Source organism: Pelophylax lessonae (assembly GCF_965119305.1).
Source record: "Pelophylax lessonae genome assembly, chromosome: 2".
Lineage (NCBI taxonomy): Eukaryota > Metazoa > Chordata > Amphibia > Anura > Ranidae > Pelophylax > Pelophylax lessonae.
In genome coordinates, this window is record NC_138769.1 from 129,929,146 (window position 1) to 129,950,752 (window position 21,607).

Below are 21,607 nucleotides of genomic sequence, written 5' to 3' on the forward strand. Positions count from 1 at the left end.
GAATCTGTGAGGATATTTTGCTGCAATAACCAGTGGGGGCAAAAGGGAATACCAGTGTGGCATCCGCCTGGGCTATCAGAAGATAGGGTCAACTTTGTTTCGCAAAGCTCTCTCCGCTATTAGCCTGCTTTGATATCTGAGTTGTCTCGTGTGGACACAGGCGAGCGGGAGGGGCTTCCTCCTACGTCGTGCGGGTCAAGGATCTGCCAAACTCTCAATAGACACAGACCCTCTTTCATTGTAGCGATTTGCATGTGTGGATCCATCTTTTGTAACTAGGATTTTAGCGGGATATAGCCACTGATAGGTAATTTGGTGGTTATTCAGGGCTTTTGTGATTGTGGCTACTTGTCTTCTCTGTTGTTGGGTAAAGGCTGACAGGTCAGTGAAGAAAGACAGATCCTGTAAGGTTTTGGGAAGATTATCCATGTTCCTAGTAACTGACATAAATCTTTCTTTTGTATGGAAAAAGTGGATTTGCACTATCGTATCCCTGGGTAGATGGGATGGAATATGTTTGGGCCTTGGCAACCTGTGTATGCGATCTATAAGGAGGTCTTCAGGTGGTGCTTCGGGGAAGGGCTTCTTTTAAAATGCTGGTGAAGTAAGCCTTAAGGTCTGGAGGTTTGACTGATTCAGGAATCCCACGGACTTTAACGCTGTTCCGTCGGGACCTGTCCTCCAAATCCTCCAATTTTGATTTCATCTATGGTAGCTCATCCTCCTTTTCATTGTGAGCGTCTACCAGGTTGTTAAAGGTAGATGCAAATTCCTCCATTTTAGTGTCCATATGTGAGACTTCTGTTTTAAATTGTTGTGCTAATGACAGGATATCTGCATGAAGGGTGGATCTCGGGGACACTAGCATGTCCTTGATAGTGGTATCTATAACTGGCATATTAGTTGTAGGAAAGTCAGAAATGGAGCCTTCACTCTCTAGTGTCCTCCAGGGATGAGTCAAGGCAGCTTACCTCCAGGTTAGGTGCAGATAGGTTGTTCCTTTTAGTTTTGCTCTTTGCTGGGCTGGATGTGGAGGATGGTGGGGGAAATTGTTCCCCTGCCTCCTGCCAGGCTCTGGATGTAGAGCCACGCTGTGAAGAGGAGTCTTGTGCATGGCCTGCAGGGTTGTGGGTGCCATATTGACTGTACTGTCTGCATGGATGCGGGAAGAAAGCTGTCCTCTTACGGCCATCTTGGGGGGTTCCCGCTGTAGGGAGGGTGGAATGCAGGCTGTTCTAGAGACCGATGTCTGTGTGAAGCCCTGACGGCCCACGGCATTGAGGAGCTGACTCAGAGTGTCCATTCACTCCGCTGGCTAGCCACGCCCCCCTATCGTTAGTGTATTTTAAACGATAAAGAGAGAATATCAACCAAAAATCCAGAAAAAAACATGATTCAAATGTTCTAAATGGAGTTGCAGTTCAGTGCGTAAAATAGCTATTTGATCCCCTATTAACCAACAATAATTCTGGCTCCCACAGAATACAGTATGTGCTCATGTGGTACACAGATTAGTTCTGTCAGTTTAGGAAGTGCTCCAATGACAATTCGTTATGTGCATAAAAGACACCTGTCCAAAGATTCTTTCTTCCATTCAAACCTCCCCATCATGGGCAACATCAAAAAGCTGTCAAAGGATGTCAGGGACAATATTGTAAACCTGCACAAGGCTGGAATGGGTTACAAGACTATCAGCAAAACGCTTGTTGAGAAGGGGACAACCGTTTGAGCAGTTCTTTTTTTTTTTTTTTTTCAAAAATGGAAGAAATACAAAATAACCATCAATTGCCCTCAGTTTGGAGCTCCATTCAAGATTTCTCCTCATGGGGTAAGGATCATCATGAGAAAAGTAAGGGATCAGCCCAAAACTACACTGGAGGAGCTTGTGAATGATCTCTAAGCAGTTGGAACCAAACAATCGGCAAACAAACCATTGGTAACATAAAACGCCGCCATGGATTGAAATCCTCCCGTGCCCTCAAGGTCCTCCTCCTCAAGAAGGCGCATATATACATATATATATATATATATATATCATAGGAGCCGAGCCAGGAGGCGGGACTACGTGTAAAGCTGAGCGCCCGGCAATTCAAATGAAAGATGTTACAGTGCAGCGATCCCCGCTCTGATTATCTGGGCGCCTTTCCTCTTACTCTCTTCTCTTGCACGGGTGAGTCTGCAATCCATATTTAGGGTCACATGGTTGGGGGGGGGGTCTAATATAGGATTACAAGGCTCAGCATGTCTTATGTCAGGACTTTAAATTTTGAGCCCTGATATACAGTGTATGTGTGTATATGTGTATATATATATATATATATATATATATATATATATATATATATATATATATATATATATATATATATAATATGTGTGTGCTGGTCTGAAGTTTGCACATCTAAATGCTAAATGATTCGGAGAATGATTGGAAGAAAGTGCTGTGATCAGATGAGACCAAAATTTAGAGCAAAAATGCTGACTATGACCCGAAGAACACCATCTCTTCAGTAAACTACGGCGGTGGAAACATTATGCTTTGGGGCTGATTCTCTGCTAAAGGTACAGGCCGACTTTGCCACATTGAGGGTCTAATGTATGGGGCCATGTATTGTTAAAATCTTGCATGAGAACTTTCTTCTCTCAGCCAAAACACTAAAGATGGGTCTTCTAGCATGACAATGACTCAAAACATACCGCCAAAAGAGTGGCTCAAGAAGAAGCACATTAAGGTCATGGAGTGGCCTAGCCAGTCTCCAGATCTTAATCCTATAGAAAACTTTTGGAGGGAGCTTAAACTTCGAGTTGCCAAGCGACAGCCAAGAAACCTTAAGGATTTAGAGAAGATCTGTAAAGTAGAGTGGACCAAAATCTCTCCTGGGATGTGTTCAAACCTGCCAACAAACTACAAGAAACATCTTACCTCTGTGTTTGCTAACAAGGGTTTCTCGACTAAGTCATGTTTTGCTTGAGGATCAATTCCTTTTTTTACTTACTGAACTTCAACTCATTTTAGAACATTTGTATTGTGTTTTTTTTTTTTTTTTTTTTTTTTCTGGATTTTTGGCTGACATTCTGTCTCTATCATTTAAAATACACCTATGATAAAAATTCTAGACTATTTAATTTTAAAGTTGGTTACACACTATACAATTTTCAATTTTCTTTAGATTTTTTCCTTTAGATATACTAAAACAATATGGTATGAGGTCAAACCTAAACAGTTTTTTAATTTGTATGCAGTCAGAGGGGCCCTTGCACTACATAGCTGAACGTAAATCTAAAGGAAATCGAACAACAAAAGTTGTGTAGTGTGTATCCAGCTTAAGTGTGAATACTTACAAAATCTGCAGGGGATCAAATAATTGTTTTCTCCACTCTATATGCATCTTCTTGCTCTGTAAGCCATTTTGTTCTATTCTATTTTATGGTTATATTCTCTTATATCTCTAAAAGACTAAACAATTGGATAATATCAAAGCTGTATTAAAACCAAAAGTGTAATTTCTCTTACGTTCATTTACAGACACAGCTCTAGAATACTTGACCATAGGGTTTATAGTGCCACATACAGGAGAGGGACACTAGGCAGAAAAAGAACAGAGCACCGCCTATAGTCAATCCTAGCTGGTATTAAACTCCTCTTTGCTTTAGGCAAGCCAGTTTTTTTGTTATTTGGTTTTCCCACCCCTCATGGAGAGGTAATGCTTTGGGACGCCCCTATGTTACTCATCATAAAAGCCCTTCCTCTGAGTTCGTTGACTGACACCGCTATTCTATTCTTGATCATAGGGTTAAAGTGTTTGTTACCCAAAAAAAAGAAAATGTGATCCTGTTCCTTTAAATGAATAACAGCACAGTGCTTATTCTGTGTCATTTGGCCCCTTCTATCATCTGAAATACCTGGCTGATTCTGCCTGGTTCTGCCCCTAACCCCCCCTCTCCCCGGTTTATGATTTAAACCATTTTGATGGCTTGCGAGTGCCAAAGGGTACCTGCGTCGTTCAGCTGTGTCCTCCAGCTGTGTCCTCCATCTTCAGGGTCTTACGCACAGATACAATCTGTGCATCCATCAGCACCTTTTCATTTGCGGTCGCAGACGTGGAGGAAACTTTTTGCTAGCCTGTTGCCCACAAGCCACCTCCATCCCCGCAGCCTCAGTGAGGGGATCAGATGGGCAAATGTGCTCCAAAAACTCCATGAGTCACCAGGTTGAACAGCAAAAAAATATAATTTTAAAACACTGCTAAGGGACAATCCCCATCGCGCTGGCAGCACCATCCGGTCTCCAGGCACCAAGCAATCCTCAGCACAGACTTGCTACCTGCAGAGACAAGCACCTGCAGCCACCAGGGATAATCTGCACTACACGTGCGGCTATCAGGAAGAAAACTACGGCACTACGAGTCATACAGGGACCCAGGATTGGGAGACCAGGCCTCAAGGACAGATCCAGGCAGGATGGGGGGGCCCTGGCAGGAAACCCCACCAGGTACAAAACCCCCCCCCCTCCCCCCGCACAGTCGATCATCCGGTGTAATCCATAAAGTAAAGTTGAGCCCCAAGATCTTTTCTTTAGATGATGGTCATTGTGAATATATATCCACATAAAGTCCTTTTAACTGTTTTCCGAATTTTCACCATCTCACCACCAGCTGAGTTTTTTTTCTTTTTCTAGTTAACCTAAAATGTAATTTCTCTATCGTCCATTCACAGCAGACGCAGCCTCCTCTTCATGAGCTGTGTGAGTTATGCTGCCACCTGCAGGAGTAGTCTAGGCAGTACGTTAGTACAAAGATTTACATATAAGCGTCCCTCCAGGCATAACCCCTGCAGACACAGCCCAGCACATCAGTTTCTTTCTGCCTAGAGAAGGAGTAGGACCTAGGTTTCCTGCTGGCACTCCGGTCTCAGTTTTTGTTTTTTTTTATTCTTTTCTAGCTAGTGTTCTGGGAAGAATTTTCCTGGTGATCTACAAGCAATGATGCTGGCTGGGGCTTCGCACTGGATAATCTAGATCCTTATGGTCCCCCCCAGCCTGGCCTACGAGCGTGAGCAGGTTATAGTCCCGCACTAGACCTCGCCACGATGGTGCCCCTTTCCGGATGGAGAGGAGCCTGCGAGTGGATGTCTCGCCCGGACGCGATGACCTGGAACACACCCTGAGTCGCAGCGTACCCCTCGGCTGGCAGCACCCCCACTTCCAGTGGGAGGCAGTCTGCCCGGAGCGGAGCCCACCCGGTCCATGGTATGGTTAGTAAATGTGCCCCCCTTTGCCCCTGCTGGCCTTGGGGGAAAGTGGGCCCTCTCCTGGGGATAATGGGATTTGTGCCTCCCAAAAGATCACCCTGGCCTGTCCCGTCTGTGTGTCCTATCTTCCCCCCCCTTCCCTGTTCCTGCGGTGACTGTGTGTCTGGAGCTCTTGGCGCCCTGGGGGGGGGGGGGGTTGGAGTGACATGGTACCTTGTGTTTGCTGGTTCCTGTTGTGGTTCCTGAGGCCTCCATGTGTCGGTCCCTGGCCTCATGGCTCGCCGTATTTGCCGCCATCTTAAGTGTGGGCAATGTAATTTTTTCCCCATAGACTTGTATCGGGCAGCCGTTTTCCTTGAGCTTCCTATTGATCTGTATGGGCTACCATTTTTGTGTAGCTCTTGTGCTATGCTGAGCAGCGTTACCTTTCCTCAGGCGACACAACTTCCTGTGCATTTGTTCCCTGCTGCTGGCCAAGGTCACTTCCTGTCTAATCTCCATGCTGCTGGAACAATCAGAAGGCCAGTTTGTCTGTGGTGGTGCAGTACTTGGGACCCCTGCGGACGTATCCTTGCACATTCTACTGTCAGTTTGGTTTAGGGGGTTCGCTGCAGACCGATGTGTTCGGTGGTGGGCGCCACGATCGGCGCTCTTAAAGCGACAGTACTCCCGGTTTTGCAAATTGCATTATGGAGTCCCAAACTGTGATATCACCCTCAGACCCACTCTGTGCGACTCCCGGACAGTCCTGATCGCAATCACTGGCTGCGATTTCAGCAGCTCTGCAAAGCCTGGCGACTAAAGTTTATTTAGTCATGGAAAAGTTGATATCCAAAAACGGCCGCTTCCTTCTCCATCTATGGAGGTGTCCTCTGGTTCAGAGGCTGAAGAGGTTCCCCCGGACGCTCCCCTACCAGAGGGGGGTCACTGTCCTCAGATGGTGAAGAGGACCTGTCGTCTGCAACGCAGGAACGAGCTTTAGTGGAAGCCCTGATTATTTCAGTACGGGACAACTTGAAGTTGGCGGATGGGCCTAGGCCCGCAGGGACGCTGGATGGCTTTTGGCTCCCAGAAGTCTCAGAAAGCTGCCAAGGTTTTCCCTTGTCCCGACGCGTTTCACAATATTGTGAATGACCAATGGCGACTTGTTAAGCACTTGTTAGTTGTGCCAAAATGCTTTTAACGCTGGTGTCCTTTTGCTGAAAAGTTTTTCAACTGTTTAACTGTGCCACCTAAAGTGGACCACCCTGTCTCCAGATTAAACAGATCTACCCTTTTGACTGTGGAAGATTTCCCGGCCTTTACGGAACCGGTGGACAGGCGGGTGGAATGCCTTTCCCACCATCTTCACATGTTGGCGAGTTCTATTTTGAAACCAGTGTTTGTGTCGGTTTTAGTCTCAAAGACGGTGACTGAGTGGATTAGGAATTTACGGGAGTCTTTGGACTCTGGAACTGTTGGACTAGGTGATCCAGGCACTGGTGTTCTTGTGTGATGTGTCTATGGATGCAGCTCCCCTGGTGGCCAGGGTTTCGGCCGTGGGCATTGCCTTAAGATGCATGGTTTGGCTGAAGAGCTGGTCGGCTGACCAAGCTTCTAAGAAGGCCCTAGCTGACCTCCCCTTTCTGGGAGAGTGTTTAGCGACTCATTGGATTAGTTGACCAAGAGCTTGACTGGCAGAAAGAGTACTCTTCTTCCTCAATCCTCCAAGGGTAAGACTCCCCGTACTAAGCGGGGTCCTTCTTTTTTGCTCACAAGCGTTTTTTTCGTGCCTCTGGAGCGCAGGAAAAAGGTAAGCCGTTCAGAGCTTCTGGAGGGGCTAAAAAGCATTGTGGCAAGCCCAAGGCCGGTCAGTCAGGTGCTTCTAACAAGTCCTCTTCAGCATGAAGGGGCGCCCTCACCCGGTTCAGGGGTGGGGGGTTTGCCTGTGCTTCTTTCAGGAACCCTGGACTACCTTCATTCGAGGGACACCAGCGATTCCTCCGCTTCGCGGTGGCAGAGGAGCACTTTCAATTTGTGGCGTTACCCTTTGGTCTTGCCTCAGCTCCCAGAGTATTTACGAAGGTTCTGGCCCCAGTGCTGGCCTTATGTCAGCGGGGTATCTTGATTGTCTGGACGATCTCCAGTTGCGAGCAGTCTCCCACTCAGATCTGCTGGGCAACTTCTCTATCACGATTCAGACCCTTCAGGAATTCGGGTGGACAATCAATTTTAAAAAATCTGCTCTGACGCCATCAGTATGGGTCACTTATCTGGGGCTGACTCTCGACTCTGCTCTGGTGAGGGTCTTTCTCCCCCTGGACAAACTACAGAAGCTGCAAAAAGTAGGTTGCTGATAGAGACCAATCAGTCATCCTTGCGGGCTTTCATGCAGGCCCTGGGTCTGATGGTTTCGACCTTTGAAGCAGTCCTAATTGCTCAGTCTCACTTGAGACCTTTGTAAAAGGGAGAGTCTGGCGAAATGGGAACAGAGATCCTCGGTCATTGGACCAGAAGATTTGCTTGAGCCATCTTACAAAGGCGGCTCTTGCTTGGTGGCTCCAGTCTCCTGTCCTGTGCCAGGGCAAGTCCTTCCTGCCGGTGTTTTGGACGGTGGTCACCACGGACGCCAGCCTGTCAGGTTGGGGTGGAGTGCTGGGGAAGCTCTGTGCCCAAGGGATCTGGGCGTCGGAGGAGTCTTCCTTGCCAATCAATATTCTGGCGCTGAGAGCGATCAAGCTGTGCCTTCTTCACTGGACGAGTCAGCTACGCGGCTCTCTGGTTCGGATTCAGTCGGACAATGCGGTATCTTACATCAATCATCAAGGGGGCACCAAGAGTGCTCTGGCGGCCAAAGAGGTGGCCGAGATTCTGATTTGGGCGGAAGCCGTTGTCTCGGCTCTTTCCGCAGTCCACATTCTGGGTGTGGTGAATTTGCAGACGGATTACCTGAGTCAGGTGTTGGATCAAGGGGAATGATCCCTTCATCTGGAGGTGTTTCATCTCCTATGTGTCCAATGGGGGACCCCGGACGTGGATCTGTTTGCTTCCTGCCTCAACAGGAAAGTTCAGCGGTTTGTGGCCAGGTCTCGGGATCCTCTGGGCGACGCCACAGATACTCTGGTGGGTCCCTGGAGCCATTATCGGCTGATTTATGCCTTTCCTCCACTTGTACTCCTGCCAAGGTTTCTAAGCCGCGTGGCGATGGAAGGCATTCCGGTCGTTCTGGTGTCACCAGACTGGCCTTGGCGGTCTTGGTACGCAGAGCTGGTGAAACTGGTCGTGGATCCTCCATGGCGTCTTCCTCTGCAAGAAGATCTACTATCTCAAGGACCGATCTTCCATTCTGCTTTACAGTCACTGGCTTTAACAGCCTGGCTGTTAAAGGATAGAGGTCTCTCTGACTCTGTGATTCCAACTCTTTTGAAGGCCAGGAAGTCGACTTCCAGAAAGATCTGTCATTGTACGTGGAAATTGTACATTTCTTGGTGTGAATCACTGCAGCTGCACCCTCGCTTGTTTTCTGTAGCTAGGGTTTTGGCTTTTTTCCAAAAAGGGGTTGAGCAGCGCTTGGCATTGAGTACTATTAAGGGCCAGGTGTCAGCCTTGGCTATTAGGCTATAGTAAATAGCCAAGGCCGACAGCTGCTTGATTCGTACTTTCATCCAGGGGGTGCATCATCTGGCTCCTCGGAGGAGATCCCCGTTACCGCCGTGGGATCTCATTCTGGTTTTGTCTGTTCTTCAAAACCTCCCTTTGAGAATTTTAGGAAGATTTCTCTGCTTTCCTTGTCTCAGAAGGTTGCCTTCCTAGTGGCTATCACTTCTGCTCGCAGAGTATTCAGAGTTGGCGGTACTATCCTGTCCGCCTTATTTGGTGGTCTACAGGGATAAGGTGCTCCTGCGGCTAAAACCGTCCTTTCTTCCTAAGTCCGCTGCAACCATTTCGAGATGGATCAAGCAGACAGTTGTTCAGACCTATTCACTCAAGGGTCAGGTTCCTCCTTTCCTGTGAAGGCTCATTCTACTAGAGCGCTGAGTGCTTCTTGGGCTTTTTGCCATCAGGCCTCAGCTGTACAGGTTTGTAAGGCAGCGACTTGGTCATCTGTGCACACCTTTACCAAATTTGCACAGTAGATTTGTTGGTTTCTTCGTAAGCCTCTTTTGGCCGCAAGGTTTTGCAGGCTGCTGTTTCATAAGAGAATGTTTTCATATTGTTTTGGTTGAGCTTCATGTTACCCAGTTGGCTAGTTTAGCCTTTGGAGTTTACGTTCCTTTTTGGTTGCGTTTTCCCCACCCCTCATGCCTATACTGCTTTGGGACGTCCCACACAGCTCATGAAGATGAGGCTGCGTCTGTCAATGGACTATAGAGAAAATAAGATTGGCATGGGGTCCTGTAATGAGATGGCGCCCGCCTGTGTTCCTGGTATGGTGAGTAAACGTTCCCCCCCCCCCCTTCCTGGCCGATTTTGGGGTGGACACGGGTCTTCTCTGGGATGGTCGGACCCTCACACTCCTGGGTTTCCCTCTGTCCTGTTGTGAACCCCCCTCTCCCTCCCTCTCTGGTGCAGCAGTGGGGGGTACGTTGCAGCAATTTTCAAGATTTTCTTTGGCGGTCCCCAGGTTAACTAAGGAGTCCCTGGAGTACATTTTACCTCCTGACCCTCTTTGATGCTGCGGGGCCCTCTGGGTCCCAGTCCACTTTGTCTGCTATGAGTGTGGTCCTGCATTCACTAGTGTCCAAGGTAGCAATGGCTCTCCAAAATAGGATGAGCAAAAAGCGTCCTCCGCCTTCACCTACATCCTCTGTCTCCTCAGATTCTGAGGTTGATTTGGCGGATGCGAGTCATCCTAATGGGTCTGCGTCCACTCACCCGGAGTGCTCTGATAGTGGGGATGAATCCTCTTCCACTATTGCCGTGCATGAAAAGACACTAGAGGATGCACTGATTGCATCAGTGCGGGAAACGTAAAAATGGGAAGACACAGCTATGGCTGCATTAGCTGCGCAGGTGCACTGGTGACCGCAGAGCCTCAAAAGCTCTGCCTCAAAAACCCGCCTATTTCGACAGCATTGTTGCGAGTCAGTGGGGTTTCCCCAAACACACTGTCGGGGTCCCTAAGCACTTTGCTAGAAGGTATCCGTTTTGAAGAGTCCCTGCTAAAGAAACTGACAGTACCACCTGTGGTGGACTCTCAGGTTTCCAGGTTGAATAAAGCCACCCTTTTTCACGGTGGAGGACTCTCCGTCCTTTTGAGAAGAGAGCTGAATCTCTGTTCTGATACCTTTTTACCATGGCTGATTCCATTCTGCGGCCAGTGTTTGCCATACCCTTGGTTTCCCAGACTTTAACGGAATGGGCTAAGCTCCTGCGCCAGGATTTGGAAGGGGGACAACATCCACCTGACCTGGCAGAACAGGGACTGCAGTATATCTGTGATGCCTCTCTGAATGCGGATCCCTTAGCTTGCAGGGTGTCCGTGACAGCAGTGACCATTCGCCGCATGATATGGCTAAAATACTGGTCTGCAGACCAGGCTTCCAAGAAGGTACTGACCGATCTCCCCTTTGTAGTAGACCACCTGTTCGAAGCATCCATGGAGGGGATCGTTAAGGGTCTTACAGGAGGTAAGAGTACTCTGCTTCCACAGACTAACAGGAGCAAAGAGTCTGGTTGCAAACCTGGCCCTTTCTACTTGGCCCATAAGCGGTCCTTTCTTCCCTCAGGATCTGAAGACCAATGGTCAAAATCTGCCCGTAAACCCCACAGGGGGTTCCAAGAGGCCCTGGCCTAGTAAGCTGAGAGCATGTTTCTCTGGGACCGCAGACAAGCCCACTTCTGCCTGACGAGGGCACAGTCACCCGTATCTGGGGTGGGGGGATGTCTTTGCTTCTTTCCGGATCCGTGGACCTCCTTGATTCAAGACAAAGGGATCCACGAATTGATTTGGTCCGGTTACAAGATTGAGTTTCGGTCCTTGCCTCCAGCAAAGTGCTTCCCTTACAGCCTGCGCTTGTTCCCAGATCGCCTACGAGGTCTTCTAGGGGCGGTACAGGATCTGCTGTCACAAGGGGTCATTGTTCCGGTTCCATAATCTGAACGCTTTCAGGGGTTTTACTCAAACCTATTTACTGTTCCCAGAAAGGAAGTCAAAGGTCCAATCCTGGACCTCAAGGCTTTGAACTGCTTTGTTCCGGTTCAGAAATTTTGGATGGAGTCCATTCGCACGGTAGTGGCATCCCTTCATCAAGGGGATTTTCTGGCCTCTATCGACATCAAGGACGATTACCTTCATTTCCCAATATATGTCAGGCATCAGTGTTTCCTTTGTTTTGCCGTAGGGCGAGGAGCACTATCAATTATTGGCGTTCCCTTTGCTTTCGCCTCAGCTTGTCGGATGTTCACAAACGTTTTTTGGCCCCGGTGTTAGCACTGCTACTCCAGAAGGGGATTTTCGGTACTGGGGTAACCTCCTTCTGTGAGCAGAGTCTCTAAATGTCTTACAAGACAACCTGGACATTTCAGTGTGAACTTTGCAAGAGTTCGAGTGGAAACTGAATTTCCAAAAATCTGCTCTGGTTCAGTCCACCAAACTGGACTACCTGGGCCTAACCCTGGACTCGGCCTCAGCCCGGATGTTTCTTCCGGAGGAGAAACTCCAGAAGTTGCAGGATGCCATTCGGCTCTTGTTGTCCAACCGGCGGTCATCTCTCAGGACCTGCATGCAGGTGCTGGGCCTGATGGTCTTCACCTTTTGAGGCAGTTCCGTTTGCTCAGTTCCATACCAGATCTCAGCAGAAGGAGTTTCTTGCCAAATGTAACAAGAATCCAGAGTCTACACAATCTGATCCTGTTGGGCTGGGGTACGAGAATCTCTCCGATATGGTGGCTCTGCGCTTCGACAGGGAAAATCCTTTTTCCCCCTGTACTGGACGGTGGTCACCACGGATGCCAGCCTGTTTGGGTGGGGAGGTGTCTTGAGCACACATTGTGCTCAGGGGGTTTGGACTCTGAAGGAGTCCAGCCTGCCGATCAGTATCCTGGAAATTCGGACGATCAGGCTTTGCCTCACTCAGTGAACGGAACGTCTGCAGGGGCGCCCGGTAAGGATTTAATCGGACAATGCCACGGCCGTTGCATGTGTCCATCATCAAGGGGGCACCAAAAGTGCCCTAGCTGCCCGGGAAGTAGCCGGCATTCTAAGGTTGGCAGAACGCTTTGTTCCAGCCATCTCTGCTGTGCATTTTCTGGGGGTGGAAAATTGGCAGGTGGGACTACCTCAGTCGGCAGACATTGGATCAGGGAGAATGGTCTCTCCACCCGGAAGTGTTTCCTCAACTGTTTCCCGTGGGGGACTCTCTATGTGGACCTGTTGGCCTCTCGTCTCAACAGGAATGTGCAGAGGTTCATAGCAAGGTCTTGGGATGCTCTGGCCGACGCCACAGACGTTCTGGTGGTCCCTTGGGGCCAATATTGTTTGGCATACGCATTTCCTGCAATAACTCTTCTGCCGAGACTCCTGCTAAGAATCTGGGCAGAAGGGATTTTGGTCAACCTAGTGGCACCAGACTGGCCTCGCAGATCTTGGTACGCAGGCCTAGTATGGCTGGTCGCCGATGTCCCTTGAAGACTCCCTCTCAGAGAAGATCTTTTTAGCTCAAGGGCCGATCTTCCATCCTGCTTTGCAGACACTGGCTTTAACGGCTTTGCTATTGAAAGCCAGGTGCTGAAGAATAGAGGGATGTCTGAATCACTGATTCCTACACTGTTAAAACGCTAGAAAATTTACTTCTAGGAAGATTTATCGAGTCTGGAAAGCATACATTACGTGATGTGTGTCTCGGGGGGATTTCCCCCCCATTCCTTTTCAGTGTCTTGGAGTTTCTCCAAAGAGGTTTAGATCAGCGTTTCGGCCATGGGACCTCAATTTGGTCGGTTCTTCAAATACCGCCTTTTGAAAATATTCGTGAGCTTCCTCTGTTTACTTTGTCGCAGAAGGTTGCCTTCTTAGTGGCTATTACTTCTGCGTGCAGGGTGTCGGAGTTGGCTGCATTGTCTTGTCGTTCACCTTACCTGGATGTTTACAGAGACAAAGTGGTGCTTTCATCCCTGCCAGTTGTTCCTTCCTAAGGCTGTCTCTAGTTTCCATTTAAATGAAGACTATGTGTTGCCTTCCTTGTATCCTAAGCCTAAGTACCCTAAAGCGATTGCCTTGCATTCTTTGGATGTGGTTCGGGCGATCAGGGTGTATCTGGCGGCAACTATGTCGTTCCGAAAATCAGATTCTCTATTTCTCCTTACGGATGGACCCCGTAAGGGGCTGGCCACATCTGCTGCCACCATTTCTTGATGGATCAGGCAGGTGGTGGTGCAGGCCTACTCCATTAAGGGTCAGAATCCTCCTTTCTCTGGTAAGGTGCATTCTACGAGGGAGCTTAGTGCCTCTTGGGCCTTCCGTCAGGTGTCAGTGGTGCAGGTTTGCAAAGCGGCCACCTGGTCGTTCGTGCACACTTTCACACAATTTTATAAGGTTGATGTGTTGGCATCTGCGGATGCTGCGTTTGGCCGCAAGGTTTTGCAGGCCACTGTTGGAGAGGATTAGTCCTCTTTGAGGCTGTATTTCTTGTCAGGCGAGCTCCAGTTGTTTCTGGTTGGGTTCCTGTTTTACCTTGTTGGCTACATTTAGCCTTTTTGGGAAGTGTGTTTATTGCTGTGTTCTTCGCACCCCTCATGTTGACACTGCTTTTGGACGTCCCAAGGGTCAAGAAGATATGGAGTTGTGTCCATCAATGAATGAAAGAAGAAAATATTTTTTTTTTTTGTCTTTTCGTAAAATACTTTTCACTGCTGCACATTGACGGACTTCGCACCCGCCCCTCTATTGAGTTGGGTTATATGTTGTTCTTACACAGCTTGTTACAAAACTGAAGACCTATTGCAGAAAATGGGAGTATTCCCCCTGGGACTGCCCTATAGGCGTAGTCAAGTTTCCCACCTAGTGTCCTACTCCTGTAGGGGGCAGCATAAACCCAAGGGTCGAGAAGATATGGAGCTGTGTACATCAATGCACATCGGTAAGCATTTTACGGTAAGACAAAAATCCAGTTTTTTTTTTTTTTATTTGCACTTGTTGAGCAGACCTAACTAAATTATTTCATTTGTATTTTTAACAGACCATAAGGTAGCAAATAAGATACATTTTTTGTTGCCGTATATATGCACTTTAAGAGATCTGGTCACCTTGCCAATGCTGGACAAAGTAACAATCTCTGCAAAAGAACTCACACCCCTCATACACTAGCCTTACTTGTTCTCCCTTTCACCTCTTGCTGTTCCACAGCTGGCAGTAAAATTTGCAATTTTGATGATGGCACTTATTAATCCTGTGACAGTTCTAGAGCCTGGCAATTGTCTGTTAGGCATGGACACCATCTCAGTGGAGCAGGTTGTATGTTCCTTTATACCTGGAAGTGTTGGGTGTGGAAGATGTGAGAGAACACGGTAAGGTTAGTATCTGAGGGTTGGAAGATGTAATTTTAAACACTATAATCTTGCCAATGCAAGGTCAAGTGACAGGTATTTTAAGCAGAGAAGACTTGTCAAACATGAAATGGTTAAAAAAATTCTGTACTCATACAAGCCTGCTTATCCAACAGCATATCGGAAGGCTTCAGGAGCTGGTCCATCAGCACGAACAGAAGATACTTCAGCAGATTACCAAAATGAACGAGATAGAGGTAAAAACCTGCAATTCACGTTTATGGATATTTGTGAATTATTTTATGGCTGGGAGAAAACTGGAGCCATTATCTCGAGCTACAGTAGTGTTTGACTTGCTTTAGAGTATCCATATGTTTTTCTTTATCCAGCAAGCTATGTATAACACCACTGCTCTTCATTGGCACACTATCACACAGGAGCTGCCAGTAATGTGTGGTCTCTCACCACAGGGCCCTAGTGCCCTCAGTTTGGATAGTTACCCCCAGCTGGATTCCCTGCTTTCGTCTTTTCACTCCACTGGCTCTTCGGCCACAAACCCTTCCTCCTATCTATCAAAAGAGAAGTTTTCTTCCACCATGTCTGATTTCATGGGCTGGACCTTGGCCCTTTTTGAGGTCGTAGATGGCAGGAGTCACAAACCAGCCCTTTAATTCTATCCTCTTTAGTCTTTCGGACTTTGCTCTTGCAGGAGGTTGTTTGATCAGTATGATCCTCTTGGATGATTTCATCCAAGCTTAAGGATACCATTGCTACCCTATATTGACATGGTACATTTTGCATTAGAGCAACTGGAGTCTATGCAAACCAAGGTCTCCATTAATGGGTTCCTTAATTTTGTCTAAGCCTGCTAACTCCTTGGCACGATTCCCCCATCAATATAGTGTTGACAAGGGAATCCCTACTGCCGAGGCCATTGTCTTCTACCGTCGGGGGAAGCTGTCCCTGCTGTGAAAAGACAGTGATTATCACTAGCGACTATAGCAGCCACTTGCCCACTCCTGGGAATAACAGGACTGTTTTTTCTTGAAAGATCCCCCAGGCCGATCAGGACCAGGTCCTACCCGCCCTGCTTTTAGGTAGATCCCTGTGGTGGCCTCATGTCTGGGTCCTGAACGCATGGCGTTTTCAGCCGCCATCTTAAGTGTGGGCATCGGTTCTCTGTGTGTAAGGTACAGCGGCCATTTTCCCTCAGCTTCCTATGCTTTTGCATTGGCACCATTTTGTTGTAGCCTGGAGCTACATAGGCAGTCTTCGGCCTCTTGTGATTCTATGTCACTTCATGTGAGACGTTTCACGCTGAATCTCCATGCTGCAGAGTTGCTGATTACACTGTGAGCGGGTGCGGTATAGGGGGTCACACTGCTCCTGCCACTATTTAAGGGTTACTCCGGTTACAGTGCGATTATAGTGGTGCGGACCGCAATCGCAATTTAAAGGGGCGATGCACTTTTTATACAACTTGCTAAATGGAGACCCAAGCAATTATTTCTCCTCCAGACACCCTCAGTGCGACTGCCAGTGCATCCGGATCACAGTCTCTCGTGTCTCTTTCTGTAGCATTGGAGAATCTGGCGTCAAAGGTGGATTTTGTAATGAAACATGTCACTAGCCAAAAATGGCCACTGCCTTCTCTGTCGTCTGATTCAGAGCCTGATATGGTCGCCTCGGACAACTCCCTCCCTGAGGGAAACCTGTCCTCGCAGTCGGATGTTGAGGAGGATATGTCCTCCTCGGCTGCAGCGTGGGAACGCGCTATGGTGGAAGCACTGATTCATTCAGTAAGGGAAACATTAAAATAAGATGAGGAGCCCACACAGTCAGGAAAGCGGGTCATTTTTGGCTCCCGCAAAGCCCAGAAGTCTGGTCAGGTGTTCCCTTGTCCCAAGGACTTTGACGATATTGTGAATGAGCAATTGCAGCGCATTAAGCACGTGCTAGTGGTGCCAAAGCTCTTTAAATGCCGTTATCCCTTTGCTGACTCGGTCTCGAATCACTGGACGGTGTCACCTAGGGTGGATCACCCTGTTTACCAGGTTAAACATATCTACTGTAGTGCTTGTGGAAGACTCACCGGTGTTTACGGACCCGGTGGACAGACGGTGGTATCCCTTTCCCGCCACCTGCATCTTTTGGCGGGCTCGATACTAAAACCTGTCTTTGCGTCCGCTCTGGTTTCTCAGAAGGTATGGGTTAATGTGCTTAGGGGTAACTTGACCACTGAGATAGTTTCCCCGACTCTGAGCTCACGGACCAGATGGCCTAGGCCCTGGTGTTCCTGTTTGATGTGGCCCTGGACACGGCCCCTCTGGTTGCCAGAGGGTCAGCTGTGTAGGAATTGCCATACGCCGCGTGGTGTGGTTGAAGAGCTGGTCGGCGGACCAGGCTTCTAAGAAGGCCTTAACAGATCTCCCCTTTTTGGGTGAATGTCTGTTTGGAGACTCCTTGGATGAGTTGATCAAGGGTTTAATGGGGGGGTAAGAGTACTATTCTCCCCAAATCCTCAAAAGGTAAGGCGCCCCGCAGTAAGCGGGGGTCCTCTTTCACGGCTTATAGGCGGTTTTTTCTTGCCTCAGGGGCGCAAAAAAAAAAGGTAAACCATTCAGAGCCTCTGGAGGGAACAAGAAGGCTTGGTTGAATAAGCCCAAGACTAGCCAGTCCAGTTCGGCGGACAAATCCTCTTCGGCATGAAGGAGCGCCCTCACCCGATTCCGGTGGGGTGGGACGTCTGCGTTACTATCAGGAACTTTGGACGTCTTTGATTCAGGAAAAATGGGTTCACTAATTAGTTCAGGGTACAAGATTGAATTTCGATCTCTCCCAGCAGACAGATTTTTTTTTCCCTCAAATTTTCGTCTGTCTCCGGATCGATTGAAGGTTCTCAGGGAGGCAGTGCAGGATCTCCTTCTTCAGCAGGAACGGTTTTGAGGTTTTTATTCAAACCTGTTCACGGTGCCCAGAAAGGAGGGCAAGGTGTGTCCAGTTTTGGACCTCTAGTCACTGAACCGCTTTGCGGGGGGTGCAGAAGTTTTGGATGGAATCCATTCAGTCAGTGGTGGCATTGTTAAATCAAAGGGTCTTTCTAGCCTCCATTGATATCAAAGATGCATATCTGCGCATATCTCCGTTTTGCAGTGGCGGAGGAGCACTTTCAATTTGTGGCATTACCCTTTGGTCTAGCCTCTAGGTTTTGGCTCCGGTGTTGGCTTTGCTCCGCCAAAGAGGGATTGCGATCCTCGGATATCTGGATGATCTCCTGTTGAGAGCAAACTCTCCCCCAAACTTGTTGGGCGACCTGTCAATCACGGTCCAGACCCTTCAGGAGTTCAGGTGGACCATCCACTTAAAAAAACCTGCGCTGACCCCCGTCGGTGCGACTGAATTACTTGGGTCTGACTTTAGACTCCTCTCTGGTGAGGGTCTTTCTTCCTGAGGACAAACTTCAGACATTTCAGGGAGAGATCAGGTTGCTGATGAACGATCTCTCATCTCTGCGGACTTGCATGAGAGCCTTTGGACTGATGATGTCGACCTTCGAGGTGGTCTTATTTGCTTAATTTCTTTTCAGGCCTCTGCAAGAGGAGATTCTTGTCAAGTGGAACTACAATCCGCAGTCCTTGGACAGAATGATCTGTTTGAGCTGACTTGAGGTCAATGCTCTCGTGGTGGCTTCTTTCGCCCCCCACCACGGCTGTGGCCTACATCAATCACCAAGGGGGCACAAGAGGTGCCTGGGTGGCCCAGGAGGTGGCAAAGATTCTGACTTGGGCCGAGGCACTCTTTCCGGCTCTTTCAACAGTTCACATTCCAGGAGTGGAGAACTGGCAGGTGGATTACCTGAGTCGTCAAGTTCTCGACCAAGGGGAATGGTCCCTGCATCCAGAGATATTTAATCTCTTGTGTGTCCGGTGGAGCACCCTGGATGTCAACCTGTTTGCGTCTCATCTGAACAAGAAGGTACAAAGGTTCATGTCCAGGGCTCCAGACCCTCTGGCCTAAGCCACAGACGCATTGGTGGCTCCTGGAGCCAGTATCGGCTGCTTTATGCCTTTCCTCTGATACAGCTGTTGTCAAGGTTCCTCCACAGATTAGCGGTGGAAAAGGTGCCAGTAATTCTGCTGGCGACAGACTGACCTCGTTGGCCTTGGTACGCAGACCTGGTAAAGATAATAGTCGAGCCTCCCTGGCGGGCCTCTGAGGGAGGACCTGCTGTCTCAGGGGCCGATCTTCCATTCCTGCTTTATGGTCGCTGGCTTTAAAGGTAGGGCTGTTGAAGGCCAGGTGCTGAGAGAGGGAGGTCTCTTGGAGTCTGTGATCCCTACCCTGCTGAGGGCTAGGAAAGCGACTTCCAGAAAAAGTTATCATCGTACTTAGAAGATGTATATTTCCTGGTGTGAATCGCAAACTTTGCACCCTCGCTTGTTTGCGAGGGTCTTGGCTTTCTTGCAGAAAGGAGTTGAGCAACAGTTTGTCTTTGGCACGATCGAGGGCAAAGTGTCAGCCTTAGCTATTTACTTCCAACGCCCGTTGGCAACTAATTCCTTGATCCGCACCTTTATTCAAGGGGTGCGTCATCTGGCTCCTCCGAGAAGATCCCCTTTGCCTCCGTGGGATCTAAATTTGGTTTTGTTTGTTCTTCAAAAGCCTCCTTTTGAGAATATTTTGTTTGTTTTTTTAATTCATGAAAGTTTTTCCCCAAGAAAATCAACTTTGAAAAATTGCTGCGCAAATTCCGTGTGACATAAGTTGCAACAACCTCCATTTTAATTTCTAGGGTCTCTGCTAAAAAAAAAAAATATATATATTTTTATATAATATATATACAGTAAACCCCCCTCTATTGCGGGGGTTACGTTCCGGACCCAGCCGCGAAAAGTGAAAATCCGTGAAATAGAAAAACCCTATTAAAATGCATTGTAGGCATGTTTTTTTTTACTGTCATTGTACGTGTAAAAGCATTTTAAGGTCTTTAAACACACTTTTAAAACAATAGAACCTCATTTAAACACATAAAAGATACTGAGAGACATAGCAAGAGCTATGGAAAACACAAAAATATTTCATTTTTAATGATTTATATAGTAAAATAACATAACAAAAAAAAACCGCAATATACCGGGACCGCAAAAACTGAACCGCGATGGAGCGGGGGTTTACTGTATATGTGTGTGTATGTGTATGTGTATATATATATATATATATATATATATATATAAGTTTGGAGGTTCTAAGTACTTTTCTATCCAAAAAAATAGATTTTTTCAAATAGCCAAATGTCAGAATTGGCCCAGATGGCAGAAGGTGGTTTTGATTTAAAACAGTTTATAGCACCATTTTATGCTATTCTAATTACACACTAGTAAGGTGAATGAATTTTTTTTTTTTTTTTTTGACAGAGACAAGCGCAACACCACTAATAATTTTATTTGGATGTGGGAACGCATTGGGTGGTTGCAGTACCTCAGTTTTTTTTTTTTTATATATTTTACATCTTATCCTGAGTTTGGTGAATAGATTAGTGGCAGCGCAGGATTTTTTGGGGTTATCTTGAGACCTACTGCCAACTTTGCGGGACTTCTGTGCCCTCTAGTGGGTTTTCGGGCTGGGAACAGCCTACAAGATCTGTTTTTTTTTTTTTTTTCTTTTTTAAAGCATATTGACTACTTGGCTGCTTTAGTTTCTCGCCTTGACCTATAAAATCCTATATTTCATTCAAATAGGATGTTATTCAGGAAAACTCCAAGTTAAAGCTTTCATTAAAGCAGTGTGAAAGTGAAGTGGAAGTCCTGAAAAGAATGCTGGCCCAGAATCCCTCAGATACAGAAAGCAACTGGATTGAGGAGAAGCTGATGATGCACAAAGATGTGAGTCTGCTTAAGTTTGAGTGTCTCTAAAGTTTGCATAGATCCCTCTTATATATTTATTGTAGGGGTTTCAGCCCCATGAAGGCCCTTAATATATTCGGTCAGGTATTCACAACCTTTACCACCCTCGGCATCAATATACAAGCAACTCACTGGCACGCCAGTTATTTAATAACATGCTGAAGAAGTATGGCTTACTTTCTACTGCCTATGGGAAATTATAGTGGTTCTAAAGTCATAACATTTTTTACCCTAATGCTTCCCCTCCCTCCCTCAGTCAGCCAACAAGAAGACCAAGGGAGTGGGGTGGGGCGGGGCCAGCCCACAGCTCCGTGTCTGAATGGACACACAGAGCTGTGACTCTGCTCAGGTGCCCCCATAGCAAGCTGCTTGCTGTGGGGGGCGCTCACCAGGAGGGAAGAGGAGGATCTGGGCCACTCTGTGCAAAACCAAGTTAGTTCCTGACTGACCAAGATCCAAGGAACTACAAGCAACAGCCGGCTGTGGTTTCGCACTGGATAATCTAGATCCTTAAGGTCTCCCAGCCTGGCCAGCGAGCGTGAGCAGGTTATAGTCCAGAACTAGGCCTCATCCCGACGGATGGGGACGAGTCTGCAAGTGGACCGTATCGCTGGGACGCGACGACCTGGAACGCCCTGAGTCGCAACTTCCCCTGGCTGACAGCACCCCCATCCCGGTCGGAAGGTGATCTGTTTCTGTGTGGCCCCCACCTGGTATCATGGTATGGGGAGTATATTGCCTCCCCCCCCCCCCCAAAACCACTGGCAGTCTCGGGGTGGAAGTGGGCCACTCCCTGGAATAGTTGGACCCAATGGGCTCCCTCAGTTCCCCTGGCCTCTGATGACTGGGCCTGTATACCCCTCAGCACACCCTTAACCCTAGCAGGTTTTTTACCTTGGGGGGTGGTAATATTGCGACCGTTGTGGCGATTATTTTGTGGGGGTGGCTTGTCCTGCATGGGTCCCTATTTAGAGACCTTCCGATGCCTACTG

The 21,607-nt window shown here is 48.0% G+C and overlaps 1 protein-coding gene across 1 annotated transcript in view; it reads left to right on the forward strand.

The window, feature by feature from the left end:
• Positions 1 to 21,607, forward strand: part of SPAG5 (sperm associated antigen 5) — a 374,185-nt gene that overhangs the window by 311,557 nt on the left and 41,021 nt on the right. The window contains exons 21-22 of the mRNA XM_082245996.1: positions 14,889 to 14,969; positions 20,451 to 20,594. Of these exons, the coding sequence (XP_082102122.1) occupies positions 14,889 to 14,969; positions 20,451 to 20,594 (225 nt within the window). The remainder of the gene's footprint in view (positions 1 to 14,888; positions 14,970 to 20,450; positions 20,595 to 21,607) is intronic.